The 19842-nt window shown below is 39.0% G+C and overlaps 1 protein-coding gene across 3 annotated transcripts in view; it reads left to right on the forward strand.

Moving 5' to 3' along the window:
* The window catches only part of CADPS2 (calcium dependent secretion activator 2), a 528567-nt gene that overhangs the window by 494604 nt on the left and 14121 nt on the right, over positions 1–19842 (forward strand). For all 3 annotated transcript variants that reach the window (XM_040644062.1, XM_040644063.1, XM_040644064.1), the window contains one exon: positions 8218–8325. In XM_040644062.1, coding sequence (XP_040499996.1) covers positions 8218–8325 — 108 coding nt within the window. The remainder of the gene's footprint in view (positions 1–8217; positions 8326–19842) is intronic.

The raw sequence follows: 19842 nt of genomic DNA on the forward strand, positions 1-19842 counted from the left end.
AGCCAATTGATTGAGGTCAACAGCAAGAGTGATAAATTATGTTGACACTATTTCCTCTTAATACTCTGTGTCTTCCTCCAAAAAACCTATAACTCCCAGTCTAATCATGACAGGTATTGCTCCTTTGTCCACAGTATTTTTTTCTAGTTCTTCATCATCTCATCACCTACTAGGTGACATTTTTGGGCTCTGCTCTCTCTTGCATGGAACAGAACAGACATTAAGAATTCACAGAATGATAAAATGTCACAGCAGGACGCCTGCAGTTTCTGTAACATACCCATTCTATAGATGACTAAATTATAAGTTGTGTTAGTTATGGGGCATGTAGGGGGGTGGGGGGTATGTGTACAGTGCCTACTGAAAATTGTCTTAACATTAGCACACACATTGCACATATGACCTCTGTGCTAGACGGTGAGGTGACACAGCTAAAGAGAGGGGAGGACATGATAAGGATGACTGACCAAGAACAAGGAGGAAGCACAGGAGAAACTCTCCATTGATTTGCTTCATAGTGCTGATGCCCGAGCCTGGTTGGTCTGTCCTGCAAAATGGAGAGGGTTTCTTTTTCTCTTCTCTTCATTAATAATTCTTTCAAATTCTCTCTCTTCTTTATGACACAGCCAAAGATGTCTAATCTCCCAACTCCCCAAAGTGTGGCTTGAATTCAGCTCTATACCATACAGACTTGCCGTGGAGTCCAAGATTTAGTTCAAATCCCACCCTCTGCATCCTATTAGCTGTGTGACTCATGGGCTGCCATTTTCCCACCTGTGCACTGAGGATAATGGGTAATTCCTATGCTGTCTCCCTCACTAGGTTCCCAGGAGTTTCAACAGGCATATTAACATAAAAGTTCATGGTAGAGGTAAAGCACTGTTGAAATAAATGGGATTGTTATTGCTTCTACCTGGAATGATGCTTTCTGTTCTCCTACATTCTGCATTTCCCATTCCTTGCTTCAAAAGAAAAATCATTTGCCTTCCACAGAGTGAAAAAAAATCAGATTGTTTTTCATATGTTTTTCGAATATTAAGCACCTTGCATATATCGGTAGTGACTTTTATTTTTTAATTTTTTTTTCAAGATTTATTTATTTAGGGGATCCTGGTGGCTCAGTTCGTTAAAGTGTCTGCCTTCAGCTCAGGTCATGATCTCCCGGCCCTGGAATCAAGCCCCACGTCTGGCTTCCTGCCCAGGGGAGAGTCTGTTTCTCCCTCTCCTTCTGCCCCTCTCCCCACACACACCTTCTCTCTCTCTCTCTCTTACTCTTTCTCTTTCTCTTTCTCTCTCTCTCAAATAAATAAATAAAATCTTTAAAAAACATTTTTTAAAGAGATTTATTTATTCCAGTGAGAGAGAGAGTGTGTGCCAGGGGGGAGGGGGAGAAAATGAGGGAGAAACCCAAGCAGAGTCCGCACTTAGTGCACTCCACGTGGGGGCTAGATCTCACCACCAAAGATCAGACCCCAGCCAAAACCAAGAGTTGAGGTTTAACTGTGCCACCCAGGTGCCCCATATCAGTGGTGACTTTTAAAGATATAGTCACGGCACACCTGGCTGGCTAAGTTGTGAGGGTATATATATGACTCTTGATCTTGGAGTCGTGAGCTTGACCCCACACTGGGTGTAGTGATTACTTTAAAAAAATGTTAGTGCCCATTGGTGATGGTGAACCGTTAAATAAAGATTTTTTTTATTTTAAAATTTATTAAAAATAAAAGTATCATCGGTCAGTTCAGAGACAATGGTATTTTCCCTCCTTCCTTTGCTTCAGATATTGTTTATTTCTTAGATAAGGCCACGTGAATACTCAGTGCTTTCGGTCAGAATGAGAGCCAGGCAGAACCAGGGAGTGGAGCACCTGCCCACTGGGACGCGGTCACCTGGAGGGAGAGAGGCACCCCGGGACCAGATTAAAGTCTCGCCATTGTAGGAGCAGAGGAGGTTGCCTGCTGCCCTTCCTAGACACGCATTTTGCTTCTGTCATCTTTCTTCCTTTGTTTTTTATTTCGTTCGTTTTGTTCTGGCTGGCTGGCTCTTCTCATACGAGGGAAGTCCATGGACTGACTGCCTCCAGACTTTGACATTCAAACATCCTCAAGTCTCCTTTAAGCCAAAATCTGACATGTTCCAAATTGGGACTGAGTAAATCAATCCCAGTCGATCTGAATTTTAAAAGCTAAATGAAATAATACCTACTGCATTTTAATTTCACGTCTCCAAGTCCTCAGTGTAGTTTCTATGGTTGACATCATAACTGTAGCCAGACGAGGGAGAGGTTAGTGAACATTGTTATAAACTGCGAGACTGAATACCTTCATCGTCATCATCATCATAATCATTACTCGTGAAAATAAGAGTATAAAGGAATTATGTGCTACACACATGAGCACTTTCCTTGCCTGGTAGTCCTGTATCAGCACCCATTCCTCCAAACTCTGAGATGTTAGTGATCCTTATTACAGATCAGAAGTAGCAAGAGAAATACTAGAAGCTCACAGTGTCAAATGCTCAAGGCATAATAAGATTAAAATGGAGCCCCTAAATCTCAGTTCAAAGTCAACCTGCCTCTTTTCCTTGAGTATTTCAAGCTAATGTTTTAAACTATTATTCAGTATCCCTTTTAGTACTCAAAAGAACCTCATCTTTGGAAGGATTTTTTCCCCTAGTGATACAACAAAGTGTTTGTACATGTACATGCAAATTCTTAGATCTGTGAATAATAAAATATATCACCATGTAGAAGAAATAGTGTGAAGCATCCATGTAAATTTAAGAGTGAAAGCAATATGACTACATAAGGTATAAGAGTATTAGTTACAGAAGATTCTGATGTGACATACTCTCATAGCATTATGGTAGGAACATGCTTCCTGTTAACTGTACTCACAGGGGGCAGACAGAAAACCCGTAGCCAGAGGAAGAACGCTTGAGTAATGGAACTCTCTCTCTCAGAAATGTAGGACTAAAGGAAACGTGCATACTTAAAACATACATGTTCCAGGTCTAAAAGATGTTTTCAAGTGGATGTGGGCACCGTTGTCTTAAATTCAGAATTTTCTGCTTTCCAGTTTGGAGTCAAAATATATAATAGTGTTAACAGAATTTTGAATATAGCTGAATTAACCAAGAGAAAGGTGACTGGCCACTTCACTGCTTGAAATAATAGTTTGGAGGGTTTGTTTGTTTTTTAAGAACAATGAGGGTTTTTTTCATTGGTTTTAAGTTCAATAAACTATTATTAGGAAATTTTGAAAACTTTATATCCTTGTAACATTTTCATGGTTCACATTCTCCCCCCACCCCACCGCCCGGCTTTTGTGAATTATTCCTCTTCCTGGGCTTCTGTAATATTTAAGATGGTATAAATCTAGTTTGAAGGCTTTAGTTCTGTTTATTTCCTTTTGCTTTTCTATGCGAATACAATACAATTATTCTACTTTGTACAAAATTGGTAAAATATTTTTTTTTTACCACATAATCATCGTAGGTATACTCAAACCTGTTTTTTTTTAAGTTTTTGAGAATGTATCATTTATTTAACCTACTGCAAATGCTTTTGAAAAGCTTAACTTTAAGAGCATTTTAACTCAAATGGAAAACTGTAGAAACTGCTGCATGAATGCCAAAGTAATAAAGAATATATTACACGCTGAAAGAAAGATATCTATTGTTAAAAATACCTGGGATAAGTTATATGTTTGTAGAATTATGTCCTCCGTTCCCCGATGATCAATTACACACTACTTCTGAATCTGGCAAGCTGGAGCTGAGATCGAAATTGCTCCTGTTACAATTTCAAACTGAGGAGACCTGCAGTTGTTTTAAATCTCACAAGATTCCTATTTGCAGATTATCGTAAACCAGGATATCACAGTTCCACTCTTGATTGTTTCTTCAAGGCAAGCTTTTGTAGGTTATGAGAAGTGCACTTTCAAATTAAGTCAATTATACTGTAGCTTCTAGTTCATCTTTGAGAGTGGAATAGTATATTTAAAAAATTGTCTCCTTGTTAAATAGACACTATGACAGTGTTTGCATAGTGTATTGTTAACCTCCCGTGGAAGGTTAAGCGGCTTCTTCTGCATCTAAATCCGTTGCTGTGGAAAATGACTGCAGCATTGCACGCACCTACCCATGAATAGGGAGAGTGAAGACTTGCACCTGTGGGATTAGGTGTAGCAGCAGGAAGTAAGAGCGTTTGCAGCATATAATTAACAAGGAATTTTTTTCTCTCTTTCTCAACAGCATTTTCATCTCACTAGGTTAGCTAGTGATTAATGGTTGGAAAAAAAAAAAAAAACTGCTGGAACCTGCACCCTTACTTAAACTTATGCACTCACTGCACTGGTGTATTCTGTTACTTCCGCGGCCAATGTCAGGGGCACTCCCCTGACCACACTTCATTTCCTTCCACATTTATTGATTTCTTGATGCTCATGGGGGAAGCTTTTAGATGTTTGTGTCCTTTTACTATAACTTTGGTAGCCGAATTTTGTTCTTTTTTTGCATCAAATTAGAATTTGAGAATTCCTATTTTGATTTAGAGATTACTATTCTAATAAACAAGGTGGAGGAGTTAGTGCTTGGTGAACCAAGGATCTCAGACCTGAGGGAATGGGGAAAAAAAATTGACTCTAAGTGGCATTTAATCCATAGAGTGCTTGCTACATGATTTTTAATTGTTCTTCTCTCCTCTTCGTTAAGAAAACTATAATTACCAATATAGAAAAGATTTCTAAATATAGCTCTCTAGAACACAATATTCTTAATAAAAAACTCATCCAAATCGACAGTTTCTGAAGTTTACTAGACATCTGCTTTGCTAAGGCTAGTGGACCGCCCCCCACCCCCGCAGCAGCACGTGTAGCAACTCGTTGTCTCTGCCAGGCAGTCACGTGCATCCCAGTCATCGACACACCAAAAAAACCCCAAAAACTTAATCACGTGTGTTCAGTTTTTACTTTTTAACAAAACTTCATTTCCTAATAAGAGACCATGTAATGATGAAATTAAATGCATAACATGTAATAATGGAGTTAGATGCAGTGACTTCCAAAGTATGTAAATTTTACTGCCATAAAACACAGTCTTTGCACAAAGGAGCACTGAACCAGTGATAATGCCTTCTATCCAAACACATTTGTACTGTAAGTAGAAACTGTTTAAAAGGAAAATTACATCTTTTTCAGCAATTTATCAGAGATAATTACCCTTCATACACTAAAGGAAGGATAAAGAACTATAATTCTAATTGGTAAATGTCACCAACTGTTGCAGTTACTCTAACTTGTGTATATTCTTTTAATGATTATAGTCTCATGCCACAGCTACATGAAAATATATTCACTAGGTGTGAAATTCCCATATGTCACAGTTTCAAGAATAGGTAAACAGCTCAAAGATAAAGAAATAATGCTAATGAGAAATGTAAGAATGCAAGGTTTTGTTTTCCAGGCAAGTGGATCTTAATCTGCCAAAAGGGGAGAAAATATAATTTCAAAAACAAACAAAAAAAAAAACAAAACAAAACAAAAAGATAAGCACTTAATTTTGTTGAAATAAACTTTTAAATGAGCTTTACTTCACACCCTAACCAGAGATTCTTATTTCCTTAGGAAGTGCAGAACTGTCTCAACCTACAGATTTCAGTATCCTATCCCTTGGGTCTGCCAAAGGGAACAGCATTTAATTTTCTTTTAGGCTTAAACCACAAAATGTTTGTTAGTTTTAGATGTTAGAAGATAAACTCTTCCTGGATGGGGTTTCATTATGTCAAATGTTATCTTGAAAGGGATCAAAGAAACAGGACAAAAGACCTTAGAATCTATGGCAAGTGTTTAAAGTCAGTGTTCTCCAGTCCTCCAAGCTATAGCTTAGTTTCCAATGAGTCTGATGGGTCAAGTGATTGACTAGATTAGACTTGTAAGCCTACTCTTGTGTCGAAAGAAATAAAAATGGGGTTGGGTTGGGGGGAGAAATGGTAGAGAAAGCAAGCCTCTCGTTTTCCTGTTCTTGAACTCCCAGTTTAGCTAAGCTGTGCCCAGCTGCCTTGGGATTATGTATACCATAGTAGTGTGTTTCCAAGCAGCTGATCGAAGGTCATGCTGAGCTACCTTCCTGTACACTATCTGTTACACATAGAAAAGTGTTCTGTAGGGGCGCCTGGGTGGCACAGCGGTTGGGCGTCTGCCTTCGGCTCAGGGCGTGATCCCGGCGTTGTGGGATCGAGCCCCACATCAGGCTCCTCCGCTGTGAACCTGCTTCTTCCTCTCCCACTCCCCCTGCTTGTGTTCCCTCTCTCACTGGCTGTCTCTATCTCTGTCGAATAAATTTTAAAAATCTTTAAAAAAAAAAAAAAAAGAAAAGTGTTCTCTTGTCATCTTCATTCTGTGGCAGTATGGTTTCTGAATGTTCTCTTCTTCAGTGTTGTGACAAAGTTTGAGAAACATGGAGAGAAGTACTTATCTTATGGGTTAGCTGTCTTCGAGTATTAATAGTAGTAAACTTTGTACAAATTACCCTGCCTCTTCACTGGAAAAACTGATATATACACCTTCCCCAAGAAAAGAAGAAACAGCCTAGGTTTCCCTCTTGGTTATCCTTGTCATCTTATTCAAACTCTCAAACATTGCTTAAGAGAATTATGCAGAAAAATAATGTAGGAATGAATTGGATAAGTTGCCTCCATTAGGTTTGAAACATACTCCCTACATCGTAGATGCTCTTCAAGGAAAGACTGGGGAAGACATTTAAGTAGTTGTTTCAAATTATAACTAACAATGAAGTTTGTTATATTGGGTCATGTTTGAAAGGATCCTTGAATTTATGTGGATTATATTTCACTTTAGGCCAAATATAAGAGCCGTAAGAGCTTCCTGTGACTCTCATTACCCAGAAATAAATTCGTTACCAAAAAATCAAATTAATTTTTATTAATGAGTTGTTCATTGCCTATCCTGTACACTGGTAAAGAGATGGGCAGTTTTATCATTGTATATAAAATATACTCCTCCCCGCCCCAAAAAAAGCAATAAAAACTATTTGTCCTTCTTTTAAGGGGAAGCACTACCACAACACTCAGCGGTATGCCTTGTTTTTCCTGCAGTGGTAATAGTTAAATGGCCCATATTCTCTTTCACCTCATTTCTTCGCCTGATTTACTTCAGCAAAATGAGTCTGTTGATGAGGTTATAAGTACATTCTATGGATATGAAATGATACAAGACTGACTCATTTGGGCCTCAGCTCCACCATTTTGTTATTATTAATGCCATATTCTAATCAGATGAATAACTCAGTACAGATCAAACGTAGATCATTCAAATGAGTACTTTTATTAACGGGCCTAGCTATTTGAAACCCAATAAAAGAATTAAAGTCCGGGAGGAAAACACTTTAGAAGCCGTTTAGGTTTTAGTCCCTTCCTGAGACTGCTTTGGAGACTCCGCCCTATCTCCTCTCACATGACAAGACACCAGATGTTGGATAACTTCAGAAGGTTATCTGATTCACACTTTAGAGTCTTCTTAGGAAACTGGCTCATCAATATTCTTACTGTATTTCTAAAATAAAATAGATGTTTGAGGTAGTATTGATAAATAGGAATGAGTAGAAGCAATGAGTAATCCTCAGAATTTTGGTTTACATTTCAGTTTGTAATCCATTAAATTTTTTTGCCCAGTATCTCCCTAATAATATTTTACTCAGATTAATAAGGAAATTTAGCTCGCATGCCTTGAGCACCTAGAGTAGTTGAGGAAGGCAATCCAAGGAAAACTGACATTTTTGTCTTTAATATATATGGATAACCAGCCAGAAATAGTAACAATAAATTGTATTGGCAATTAGGAAATGATTATTTCAACTGGGGACTTTTTTAAAAAACGCATTCGTTTATACTTGGCATGTTAACCTTTCAAGATAGCCCTAAAGAAAAAAAGATTATCTAGTAGTTAACAACCACATGTCTCTAATCCTTTCAGTAATGGCAAATAACTATGACCTCAAGTTACAGACGTCCATAATAAACTTTATTTATTTTAATTATGGAATTTACTGAAGGTGCTCATCGCCAATTTGGGTATTGAGCATATTTTACTAATGTAAATTTTGAAATGATATAGTGAAATATTTCTAAGGTTGTGATTAAATAGTATTTTCACAATTGAGACCTGATATTTTATTCCCCATGCTTTTCCCCCACAACAGAAACCAGGGATGGATCTGGCAGACACCTATATTATGTTTGTTCGGCAAAACCAGGATATTCTTCGAGAAAAGATCAATGAGGAAATGTATATAGAAAAGCTGTTTGATGTAAGTAACTGCCCTTGCAAGGCTTCCTGGCATCATAGAAATATGTGCAGGAAAAATTGCATTTCGATGGTATGTTTGCAAAGCAGACTCCTTTTCTGATCCTTTTTCTTCTATGCAGCTCGTATAGTTGATAATTTTATTTCTCTGTTGACAGAAGCCTTAATTGGCTTCTTTTGTACATGAAAACTGTCACTGTTAGAATGAGAGTCTCAAAAACCTTGTAAGGTTAATTTTAACAAGCAAGATGATAACCAGTTTATCACCGTGTACAGCATCATTTCACTCGCCTTTGCTGCATTCCGTAAACAGAATCATGTTGTAATGGATTTGGCTCTTTCATCAAAATTTTTTGAGTCAATATAATGCTCTTTAGTTAAACAAAGACCTAAGCTGCCGTAAAAGCAAATACCTGCCACTCTACTGTTATTGAACATTTTTTATCTCGATTTACAGCACTGAGGCACGCTAGCAATATAACCCTGCCGTTCTTTCGGGACAGAAGTCTTCATTTACCCATGGCAACTCCTAGAAATGGGGGATTGCAGTTTTAGAGAGCATGACCACAAAGTTTCATTTGTCTAGTATCTGTCAAGGAAACTAAGAGAGCAATCCATTTCAATCACAGTGTTGTCACCTATTTGTAATTATTTAACAGTCAAGTCAAAGGAAATGGTACTTTGCTGGGATGTCACTTCCCGTAAGTCACCACAGTGCCGATTCTGAAATGGAATATTTGCTTTGAACTGTATTTATTTATGTGCCTCCCCCTGCATTTTAGAAATGCTTTTCTGGCAGTTTCATTTAATTATGCAAGTTACTGCAGATGTTTTCATAACAGCAATTCGCGGGCTTCGCGGCGACACTTCCGCTGCGGCAGGCACGGAAGGTCTTGCTGCGTCATCCTCCTCACCGTGATCTGTTGTGTCCGTGTTCCCTGTCTGTCAGTTTGGGTGGTCAGAATGCGCCTTCCCTTTCATATTTCATGCTTCCAGCCTCTACCCGGGCTGTTTTACAATAAAAGTATCATCTGTTTTAATAAGCTAAGTGTTAATATGTGTGAAAAGAATGATTTCCTAAAAGCTTTGATGCCCTGCAGGGGTAGAAAAATTATCATCTATCCAGCTGGCTCTTTTACAAAATACTGAAACCATATTAGCAACTTCTTCCATTTGGTATTGCTCTGAATTTACAAGCATATGTTTTACTTCCAGATTCTCTTTTACTTTTTTTGCTTAGGTGGTAATTTCCAGAAATGTTGAACAGAACGGGAAAATCGGATTGGTGTTATTCCCTTTATGTTTATTCTTAGCATAGCTGAAGCACGTAGTCTATGATGAAAAGAGGTAGACTCATCTGGAAATAGGCCATTGTAGGTAGGAGAGAGAGAAAGAGAGTGCGTGTGTGTGTGTGTGTTTTCTTAACATCTTCAATTTTTCATCTTGACCTACTTACTACAAAGCTGGCCATCAGTTCATAACAGGTAGAATTTCTTTCTCTATAAAGATATTATGTACTTCAGCTCCCTCCCATTCACCAAACTTTTTTCAAAGACTTTGTGTGTGACCATGATAAACGATGGAGCTAACTGAAGTGGACGCAAGGATGCCAACATTAAAATGATGTCTAGTTGAGGGGAGCCCGGCTGGCTCAGTTGGTAGAGCATGCAACTCTTGATCTCAGGGTTGTAAGTTCAAGCCCCACGTGGGGCGTAGAGCTTACTTTAAACACACACACACACACACACACACATAAAATTATGTCTAGTTTAATTGTCCTGGTTAGGTATACTTTCCTTTGATACCTAAGCATCTGACATGGCTGTAGGTTTGCTTTTGAAAGGAATGCTCGACAAGCAGTTCTGTTTTTTGGTTGTGAGGGTTTTGTCATTTTGCATATCCCCAGTAGAACACTGGACTTGTTATTTGTAAAATAGTTAATGTCCTTAAACATTCTAATATTTTTAAATTGCACATTTTTATTACTGTAATTAAAAATAAAAAGTAGACCCTAATTCTATTGATATGTCATCAAGAATAACATGTATGAGGGGGTACTAAGAGCCCCTAATTAGCCAAGACTGAATTTGCCTCAATTATAGTTAGTAAATGAGAGGTTATCAAGTATGTGTTGAAAGGTAAAGCAGAATGTGTATCTTAAGCAACAGATCATTACTTAGAGACATTATATAATTATTGGAAATCCTCCTGGCTGGAGCTTAAAATAATATTGTTAGGTGTCAAGAAACAGTTGAAAATAATGACCCTATAAATATTGTTGGCAACCTTAGTCTATTACAGAAAAAAAGATTGAAGAGAACGATTTTACTCAGGGATCATGACAAACTTTTGCTATTCCAATTAAAATAAGAAGTAAATAGAAGGAAAGGAAAGGAAAGGAAGGAAGGAAACAGACTCCTAACTTCAGATGCAGAGGAAAATGTCCACACACACACACACACACACACACACACACACACACACATCCCTGCACATGCCCTATAGTGAATCGACACGTAGTGGTTGAGCCAACCCAGATAAGGGTATAGGGGATCCATTTTCTGGGCATGCAGTATGAGAGCTTCACTCCTTAAGAAGGACATGCTTTTAACCCAAATGAGATTAGCTTAGTTTTGGAAATACCACAAATTGCAACATTTTTCTATAAAACAATTATTCTGAAGACACACACTCATCCTGCCTCCAGTACCAACACTTTAACACCTGCGTGTTTTACTAAATAATCTTTTTCTGCATGATGCTTTACTCATGGAAAAAATACTATTGAACATTCTGTCAAACTTTCCCTGAGAGTTGTGGTGTTTCTGACCTCAAAAACTTTTTGATCAATTAAGCATCTTAATTGTTCCTGATATTTGTAGTGAAATACTTCAGGGTTCTATTTAAATAACTATACCAGTGACTAAGGCCAAATAATGACCAGTACCCTCGATTTGTGTCCATCGTTTTGGGGTGCACCTGCAATGGAGAATGGTACCTCCTACAGCCGTCCGTACGCAGCCCGTACGGCCCCGAGCATCTAGCGCCGCTATGATTACTGTGCTGGTCTCCAAGGAAAGCGTTTTTGCTCCTTATCGCCAAAGTCTTAAAGAGAGGGAGGATTAAAATTTGTTATTATCTTCAAGACCCTAAATAGGATAATCCTAGACTTCTACATTAAATCTTGAAACTATAAAGCTAAATGTACCCTTGGAAGATCAAAAAAGTTAATCTTAGGACAAATAACCAAGACATTCGACTTCATTCCGTAAGTGGTTAAACTTCTAAAACGTCTTTTGCATAACACAGATAAAATTTTTAAAAAGTCTAAGAACAGTGCAGGTTCATGCTGTTCATAGGAGGAACTGAGTTTAAAGTATATCCCTAATCTTCTCAAAGTATCAAAATAGTGATCCCCGGGACGCCTGGGTGCTCAGTCGGTTGGGTGCCTGCCTTTGGCTCAGGACATGATCCCAGGGTTCTGGGATTGAGTCCCCCATCGGGCTCCTTGCTCGGCGGAAGCCTGCTTCTCCCTCTGCCTACCGCTCCCCCTGCTTGTGTCCTCTCTCTCTCTCTCTCTGACAAATAAATAAAATCTTTTTAAAAAAATAGTACTCCCAGCCGTAGCTGCCACCAGCACCATTCCCAGGGCACCTCCGTGTATCAGGCAATGGATGAGGTGGTTCACTTGTGTCATTTCTAACCTGCTGAACCAGATGCCATCCTCCCCATTTGTCCTCATTTTCAGGTAAGAGAAGATAAGTGACTTATCAAGTGTTGAATCAGACTTCGAATTATGTCTCTCCAGTTTCAAAGGCTATGCTATCTCTACCATACTTTAGACTTACAAAATCTGAAATAGTACAACAGTACTGTGGGAAGAGGGCTGGACCAGAAATCCACAGACCTGAGTTGCAGCCATAGTTCCGCCATTGATCGTCAGTGTGAGTTTCAGCAAGTTTTGTCACCTGGGACACCTGGGTGGCTCAGTGGGTTAAGCATCTGCCTTTGGCTCAGGTAATGTTCCCAAGGTCCTGGGATCGAGCCCTGCATCAGGCTCCTTGCTCAGCAGGAGCAATGGCTCCTTGCTCTTCCTCTGCCCCCTCCCCCCGTTCGTACTCACTTGGCACACGTGAGCTGTCTTTCTTGATAGATAGATAGATAGATAGATAGATAGATAGATAGATAGATAGATAGATAGATAGACAGACAAAATCTTTAAGAAAGAAAAAGAGTAATGTCACCTCCTTAAGACACAGTAGAGTTAGTACACATAAACTGAAGAAACTGGTCTAGACTTCCAGATGGTTTCTGGAATATCTTCCAGATTTTAAACGAACTAAATTAAATTTGTTTTAACTTTAGCAGTGGTGACAAAAATTAGTGGGCTGGTTGGATGCTGAGTCTTGCACCTCAGAGTAGCAATTCGTAAGTTTTTTTATCATGGCCGAGTGAACGCAGGGTATCCCACCCACGAAGGAATAGAAAGTGCAGTAGATAAAATACAAGAAAGATTCTATGTTTTTAAAAAATAGCTGTGCCATAGACACTCCATGTATCTACCACGAGGGCTCTGAACCCCAAATTTAGAAAATTAGTTGAAACTCATCTATTCCGTATTCATGCTAAGTCTTTCTGAGTGACCAGAATATTTTAAGCAGAGACTATCTCTTCCTCTCAAATGGTCACTGTTATACATGGTAAGTTTAAAATCTACGTGTTAAGTTTACATTTTCAGTTTAGAAAAATGTGTCTTCTCTGGGTAAGAGAAATCTTAAGGAAGTTCTCCTCTAGTGAGAGAGATCATGGATTCACCCAAAGGTTTTTCTGCTTTGTATGTAATCTCTCTTACCCCCGTGTGGTTTTTTTCTTACATGTAAAACATCATTGTCAGCAACCTTTGATAGTTTTTATCAAATCAAAACCATCTACAACTCGTCTAATCCCAATCCAGGAGTGTGACAAAGATTTCCCAGTTCTTAAATTCCATTTTTAATGTCTACTACGATGTTCCTTCCCCCACGCTCAGGCTTCAGGACACACAGTGGCAGCCACCGGTGCCCACGTGTCAGGAGAGAGGCTGGGCAGCCCCTTCAGAGCGTCGGCTCTCTGGGTCAGACGTGGTGGTGGTGTTTCCAAAGTCAAAACTGACGTCTGCAGTAATTGCCCAAGAGCACCCTCTGTGGTCGTTTGATGGTGTCCAAGTGTATTACAACCTGGAGGTAGTTAGGGGTTCGCTGAAATACATCTTATGTCCAGGACACACCCTAAACCTACCTGCCTCTCTAAACCTTTGTACATGTGTTGGGCATTGCCCTTCTCGAATCCCTTTGAAACAATTTCATTTCAGCTCCCAGGCTGCTGAAGACACATCAGGGTGCAGGATTTAATTGGTAAATCATGCAGATTAAACGTTCTCTTGTGTTATAAACTGATTAAATATTTAATTGTTGAAGAGTTTCATCTCAACGAGATTTTTTAAAAATATTGTTGTGATGTCTCATAAAATTAAAAGTAATTCTTTAAATGGTAGTTAGTTATATTCATCTAAATAGTGTTTTATAAAGGATTAATTTCTCAGAACTTTCCCTGAAAAGAATTCTTTTCAGTAAAGAAACTCTAATTTAAACATTTTAAGTAAAATGGACCTAAACTAAGATATGGTAACATACAAAGAAAAAAAAGGGAACCTATTACAAGAGAATATGGTTCTCAAAATAAAACTCACTTTCCGTTTCTGTGCTGTTGTCTTTGGACTCCCAAATAAGAAAGGGCAGAAATGCTCAGAGTTTTTGCGTGTAGTGTTTCACACCAGTTCCCAAACTCTGTGACTCAGGAATTTACCTATCTTCAGTTAGATCAACCCTACTATTCTTAATGTGTTTAAAGATTCAGCTTATTATCATGTCGTTTTCACGAGAGTTGTTGAAGTGAACAGAGCAGGGATAAGAGTGGCTGCTGGATAGAACTCTCCTTCCAGGATGCCCTCGGTGGTATGTATTTTTTTTTTTTTTCGGTGGTATGTATTTAGAACTGTCTACTTTTTCAGTCCTTTCCTTTGGATAAATTTCTTTGTGTGTGTAATCAGCCTCTTTATTGGGAATGCAGGCTGCAGCCCATTAAAACTGAAGACTTCTTTGTCTCCTTGCATTTCTTATAATTCTAGGATGTTATAGGTATATTCTCTTATATGTGAATGTCGATTTAAAAATAGCAGTTTTCCTCTTTTCAATAATCTTTCACTTTCAAATGACTAGGAAGTTGTTACAAAAACTACATGAATTGGTGTAGATTCCTATTACAGAGGATTTTCTTTTTGGTGTTGTCTCTATATTTAAAAGAATTCAAATGTAAGACATTAACTGTCGGACCATTATGCCCAACCATGGTTTTCCTGTCAACACTCAAATTAAATGTTAATATCACTCTCTCGTGTCATAACCATTATTTTTCTTCATCAGTAGAAAGGGATGGATAATGTCAGTCCAGCGACAAGGTACTAGAGGCTGGTTGAGATCCTGTGTTTCTAAGCATGGTGATATTCTGTACCCTGGTACCTCGCAGTGTACTAAAGGTAGATAAAAAGTGATCTCTGCTTGTGATCTGTGTTACCTTTAGCACTGTGTTAATTTAGCTGCTGTGACACATTGTTTCCCAGGGGTGTTTTGTTTTTGTTTTTGTTTTAATTGTTTGAATTTCTGGTTCCTCTTACCTACAGTATTTGGACTCACACTGAAGTCGTTTGACCTCTTTTAAGATAGTCATAGTCAAACTCGTTCCGTGAATTGCCTTGTCTGCCTCAGGAAACACCGTCCAGAGCTTGCTCCTGAACTATTTTTTTCCCCCCTCAAAGTTTGTTTCTTTTTAAACCCTCTCCCCTCGAATTAAGCTGTCTGGTTCGTTTTTGTTAATAATCCTTATTTTAATGTGAAGTTATTATTTGTAAGTATAAGAATTTATAAAAGGATCTACTTTTGATGTACAGTAGGTGCCAAAACAGCTTTGGCAAGTCCAGACGCAGCTTAGAGCAGCCAGAGGCCCTCATTTGAATCTAAGCTGTTGGTGAATTAAAACCTGAGAAACTTGAGATGCGCGTGCCTAATTGCCTAAAAGAACCTCAGCGAGAAAATGTAGTGTAGCGTGTTGATCTTATTTCTTTGATAATTCAAAAGAATCTTCAAGAAATATGTGGACTTCTTACTTATATTCTTGAAATGTGATCATGAAACACAATTGTCATTTGGCACATTCCCAGAAACACACATCTTTGCAGGAGGCACCTGGACATATGCGGCAGGTCTGGTAGAATCAGCTAATTAACAACACAGGCTTAAACAGGCACCTCATCTGGCACTGCAGTCAGTTGCCTGATGGTGCTCAGCAGGGTTGGGTAGGGCTTTTTCTTTTTCTATCCTAATGGTCTGCTGCCCACCTAATTTTGCCTTATTGTCAGTCACTACTTACCACAGCTTGGGGCCCTCCCAGGAGGCTAAATTATTATCAAAGGATTAGGGAGATGTAGCCTTGCAGCTCTGACATTTCTGATTACTTGTCTATGCCAGAACACTAATTAGCTGTGACTAATTAAGAAAAATGTCCCTGCCATAGAAAACCATTTAAAAGAACTGAGGAGTAGAAAAGCAATTCAAAAGCTGAGCAGTGCTCAGATTTGCCGATGCTCTTTAGATTTCCACCAGAGCCTTAACTCACCTTTAATTGTGCTCAGAATTTTAAAAAAAAAAAAAAAAAAAAGGAAGAAGAAGAAGAAAAAAAAATCTCACACGTGAACTGATCTGAGGTTTTTATTTGAAGAGGACAAAAAAAAAAATGTTGACCACCTACACTCCCTTAGCAATGGTAAAATTGTCTTTGATGAATGGAAGATGACAAAACTTTCATTTCCATCAAGAAATTTTTCTCAACACCAAATGTGTAAATGCATTTGCATTCATTCACCCAAGCCAATAACAATGACTTAATAGTCATTGAAGCAACTAGAATATTCTCTTGACTGATTTGATAAAAGATAGTTAAAACGCTGCCAAGCAACACATTGAGCATTTTCAAAGTTTGTGTTGATTTCACGCTGCTCCCACACTGAAGATCGTCTGGGAGTTCTGACTTCTCCACGCAGAGCCTGTTTTTTCCACGGTGACTTCGTACGCTTGTACTGCACCTGGCCACTCGTGACTTGTGAATGAAAATACTTGGGCCTCCCCGGAGACCAGCGTCTCTGTCAGGTGCTCTGTACAAGGTGTTCGTAGGCCTGGTAGCTACTAGTCTCCTTCTCTTCAAACCTCACTTCATCAGCAAATGACACATGGCCTAAGGCCATTTTCTGTGGCGGCTTTTTCAAGTCCCCCTCTGTTAGCCACCCCATCTGCAAGCCTTTCCTGCGTCCCTGTCTACGTTCACGAGTGGACACGGCAGTAGCAGCCAGACTGCCACTGTTGACTAAGTCCAACTGAAAAAAAAAAAAATCTGTAGGGAAGGGGCTGTTGTGGTAAAACCATTATTAGATGTGTTTACTGAATGCATTGAAAGGAAACTCTATGAAAGAACAGTGTTCAAAGGTACTTATAAACACCTAGAGAGAGCCCTTAGTATCCTGACGATGGCCCAGCCCCTAAGAGACCATCTAAATTTTACTATGTTAATATGGGCAAAATATTTCATTTGAAATAAAGTTTCTAATGCCATCTCACCTAAATTCTTCATGCTGTTTTTTAAACCCATTTCCCCTTTTCCTCTTAGTGGAGAAAAAAAAAACAGGTAGCCAGCATCCTCTAGGGAATAATCCTTCCTATATATGAAGACTGTTATTAAGGCACTTGTCATACTTGTCTACTCCGGGATAAATAATCCCTATTTGTTTCACTTCTCTTCATAGGCCTCTTTCCTAGCCCTTTAATCATCTTTGTGGCTGTCCTTTGAAACTTTTCTAAGCGTTCTCTGTCATGCTTAGGGTTTTGATTCAGGAATGGGATGCAGTATTTGAATGTGGCTGAACAAGATTCTTTCAAGCCATGTTCCCATTATACGTTCTAATAAATAACATTCCCATACTTTCGCTCTACGGATCCTCATAACTGTTGTTCCATATACGCCCCACATTTCTTTGTGTTGACTTTCCCCTCAGTTACCATCCGCACTATATGCATATAATGTGGATGTTTATTGATGGAGAATGTCCATTCAGTTGATGTTTTATATGCATAAGGAAACCTCCAATTCACTGTTCAGTTACTATGTGTAAAGCATGGTGGGAATGCTGGCAGAAAAAGGGTTGGCGTTGTTTTGTTCCACAGAGTAACTGTGGAACTGTGTTCCACAGGGTAACTTTGTCACGGTATCAGTGGATTCTAATTAAAATAGAAAATGGAAACTCCCCTTATTAATCATTTATTCATCCAACCAATATTTATTCCGTAGAGGCCACATGTTGTGTGGTAACATTAAAGAAGATATACCAAGTCCCTGACCTAAGGGAGCTTACATTCTTATGATCAAATGGGTCTGTTGAAAAAGTGAATTCCTCATTAAAATGTTTTACATTTTCATCTACAGAATAGATTTTAACATATTTTCTTTCAAATGGATGTATTAAGGAGAACTAAAATTTAATTCCCTTTCAAAAGAGATAGTAGTGATCATGAAGTTTATTTATTTGTCCATTTCAAGTGGAAGATTGGAAACTTGCCAATGCAAGGTTTGTACCTAACTCCATGACTATAAGCTAAGGACACACTCTTCCTCTCTACCCTTCGTGGGTTCCTTGCTCAAAGCCAGGCTTATTTCAAGTCCCAGGGGAGTTCTCATGTTCCCTTAGATTGAAGTTAACAATGCCACAGCAGTGATATTTTTCTGCCTTTAAAAAAAAAAAAGTTCACAAAGCCAACAAGTATAGAAGTCATGCAATACCTGTCACTTGGTGGTAAAAATGCACAGGCGGCACTGCCAGCTATACTCCAGATATGCCCCCACAGCCTTAGATAACCCCCAGGAGTGGGGGACCAGTTCCCCTAAGCATATGCTGGAGAGGCAGCTCCCTGCTCGTGTGACAAGGCTGAGCATATCAACAGCTGAGCACGTGGTATTATATCTTTATGTCTAAGAGCATGTATGTGGACACTCATGGATATTTCTCCTTTATTTAATCCATCCCTTAAAATCAGACTGTCACATTGAAAGCTCTGTTTTGGTCCTGTGTTCAATGTTTTTAGTCGAATGCAATTGTTTACTTTTTGGTGATTTCTACAACTTTGACATCTATTCAGTTATTTTTCTATTACTGACATGTGAATCAAGTCAACGACCTGGCTCTGATACTCTTCTGTCCTCTCTCTTTTAAAAAGAACAACTGCACTGTCATTATTATACATGTAGTACTTTCTATCTCCGAATATTTAAAAGCATTCAGTCCTTCGACAAATATGCAATGCATGCTATGTGCCAGTCCGCTGAGGGCTGCAGACAGCAATAAAAGGAAGACTTGGCTGCTGCCTTGTGTTTACATATAGCCCATCATGGCAGCCAGACAGCACATTGTGCAATATTTTATAGATGCCTGTACAGAGTTCGAGGACCACCGGATTCTGCCTAGTAAAAGACAGTATTGGCTTCCTAGCAGAAATAGTGGTTGAAATAATCTCAAAGGTTGACATAGATCTGGCCAGGAAAACCTACTTCAGGATAAAGGTCCAGGTGGAAGGACTGACATGCCCAGAAATCCTAGATTTAGAGAAGCCCGAGCAGCAGCTCATTCAGCTTGCTGAGAATGGATCCTATGGGAGGGGCCCATGAGTTGAAGACAGAATGGTAGCTAGTTAGTCCGGTCCTTACAGCACTCTCAAAAAGTAATTTGGGAATGATTGTTTTCCATTTTTGTAGGGCAACTGAAAGACCTAATAATAGTTAATTCTCAGGCCTAGATTTTCTCTCAAACTGTGCCATTCATTGGGGCGCCTGGGTGGCTCAGTCGTTAAGCGTCTGCCTTCGGCTCAGGGTGTGATCCCAGCGTTCTGGGATCAAGTCCCACATCAGGCTCCTCCGCTAAGAGCCTGCTTCTTCCTCTCCCACTCCCCCTACTTGTGTTCCCTCTCTCGCTGGCTGTCTCTGTCAAATAAATAAATAAAATCTTTAAAAAATATATTTAAAAAAAAAAAAAACTGTGCCATTCAATTGCCGTGCCAGGAGTCTAATTTATTTTTATTCAGATCCTACGTATGAAATTAAATGCAATATTGACCAAAATTGTATACATGGTATTCAAAATGAGTCATTTAACCAGATGAGAAAGTCATTGTGCCCAGAGGAGCCATGCAGTAGAGATGTGCCCCAAACTGGTGTCTACACCAGTGTAACTGGATTGACCACTGAGTTTGGCCAAACCAGTGATTGTGATTAGTCATTTCAGTCAAAAAATGAGTCAAAGCAGCATGCATCCCATCATTTGTCATGAAGTAGGAGAGAGGGGAACAACTGATTATCTGAAATTTTCACTTACAATCTTTTTTAACAC

This window comes from Ursus maritimus, unplaced genomic scaffold, assembly GCF_017311325.1.
Source record: "Ursus maritimus isolate PB19 unplaced genomic scaffold, ASM1731132v1 scaffold_3, whole genome shotgun sequence".
NCBI lineage: Eukaryota > Metazoa > Chordata > Mammalia > Carnivora > Ursidae > Ursus > Ursus maritimus.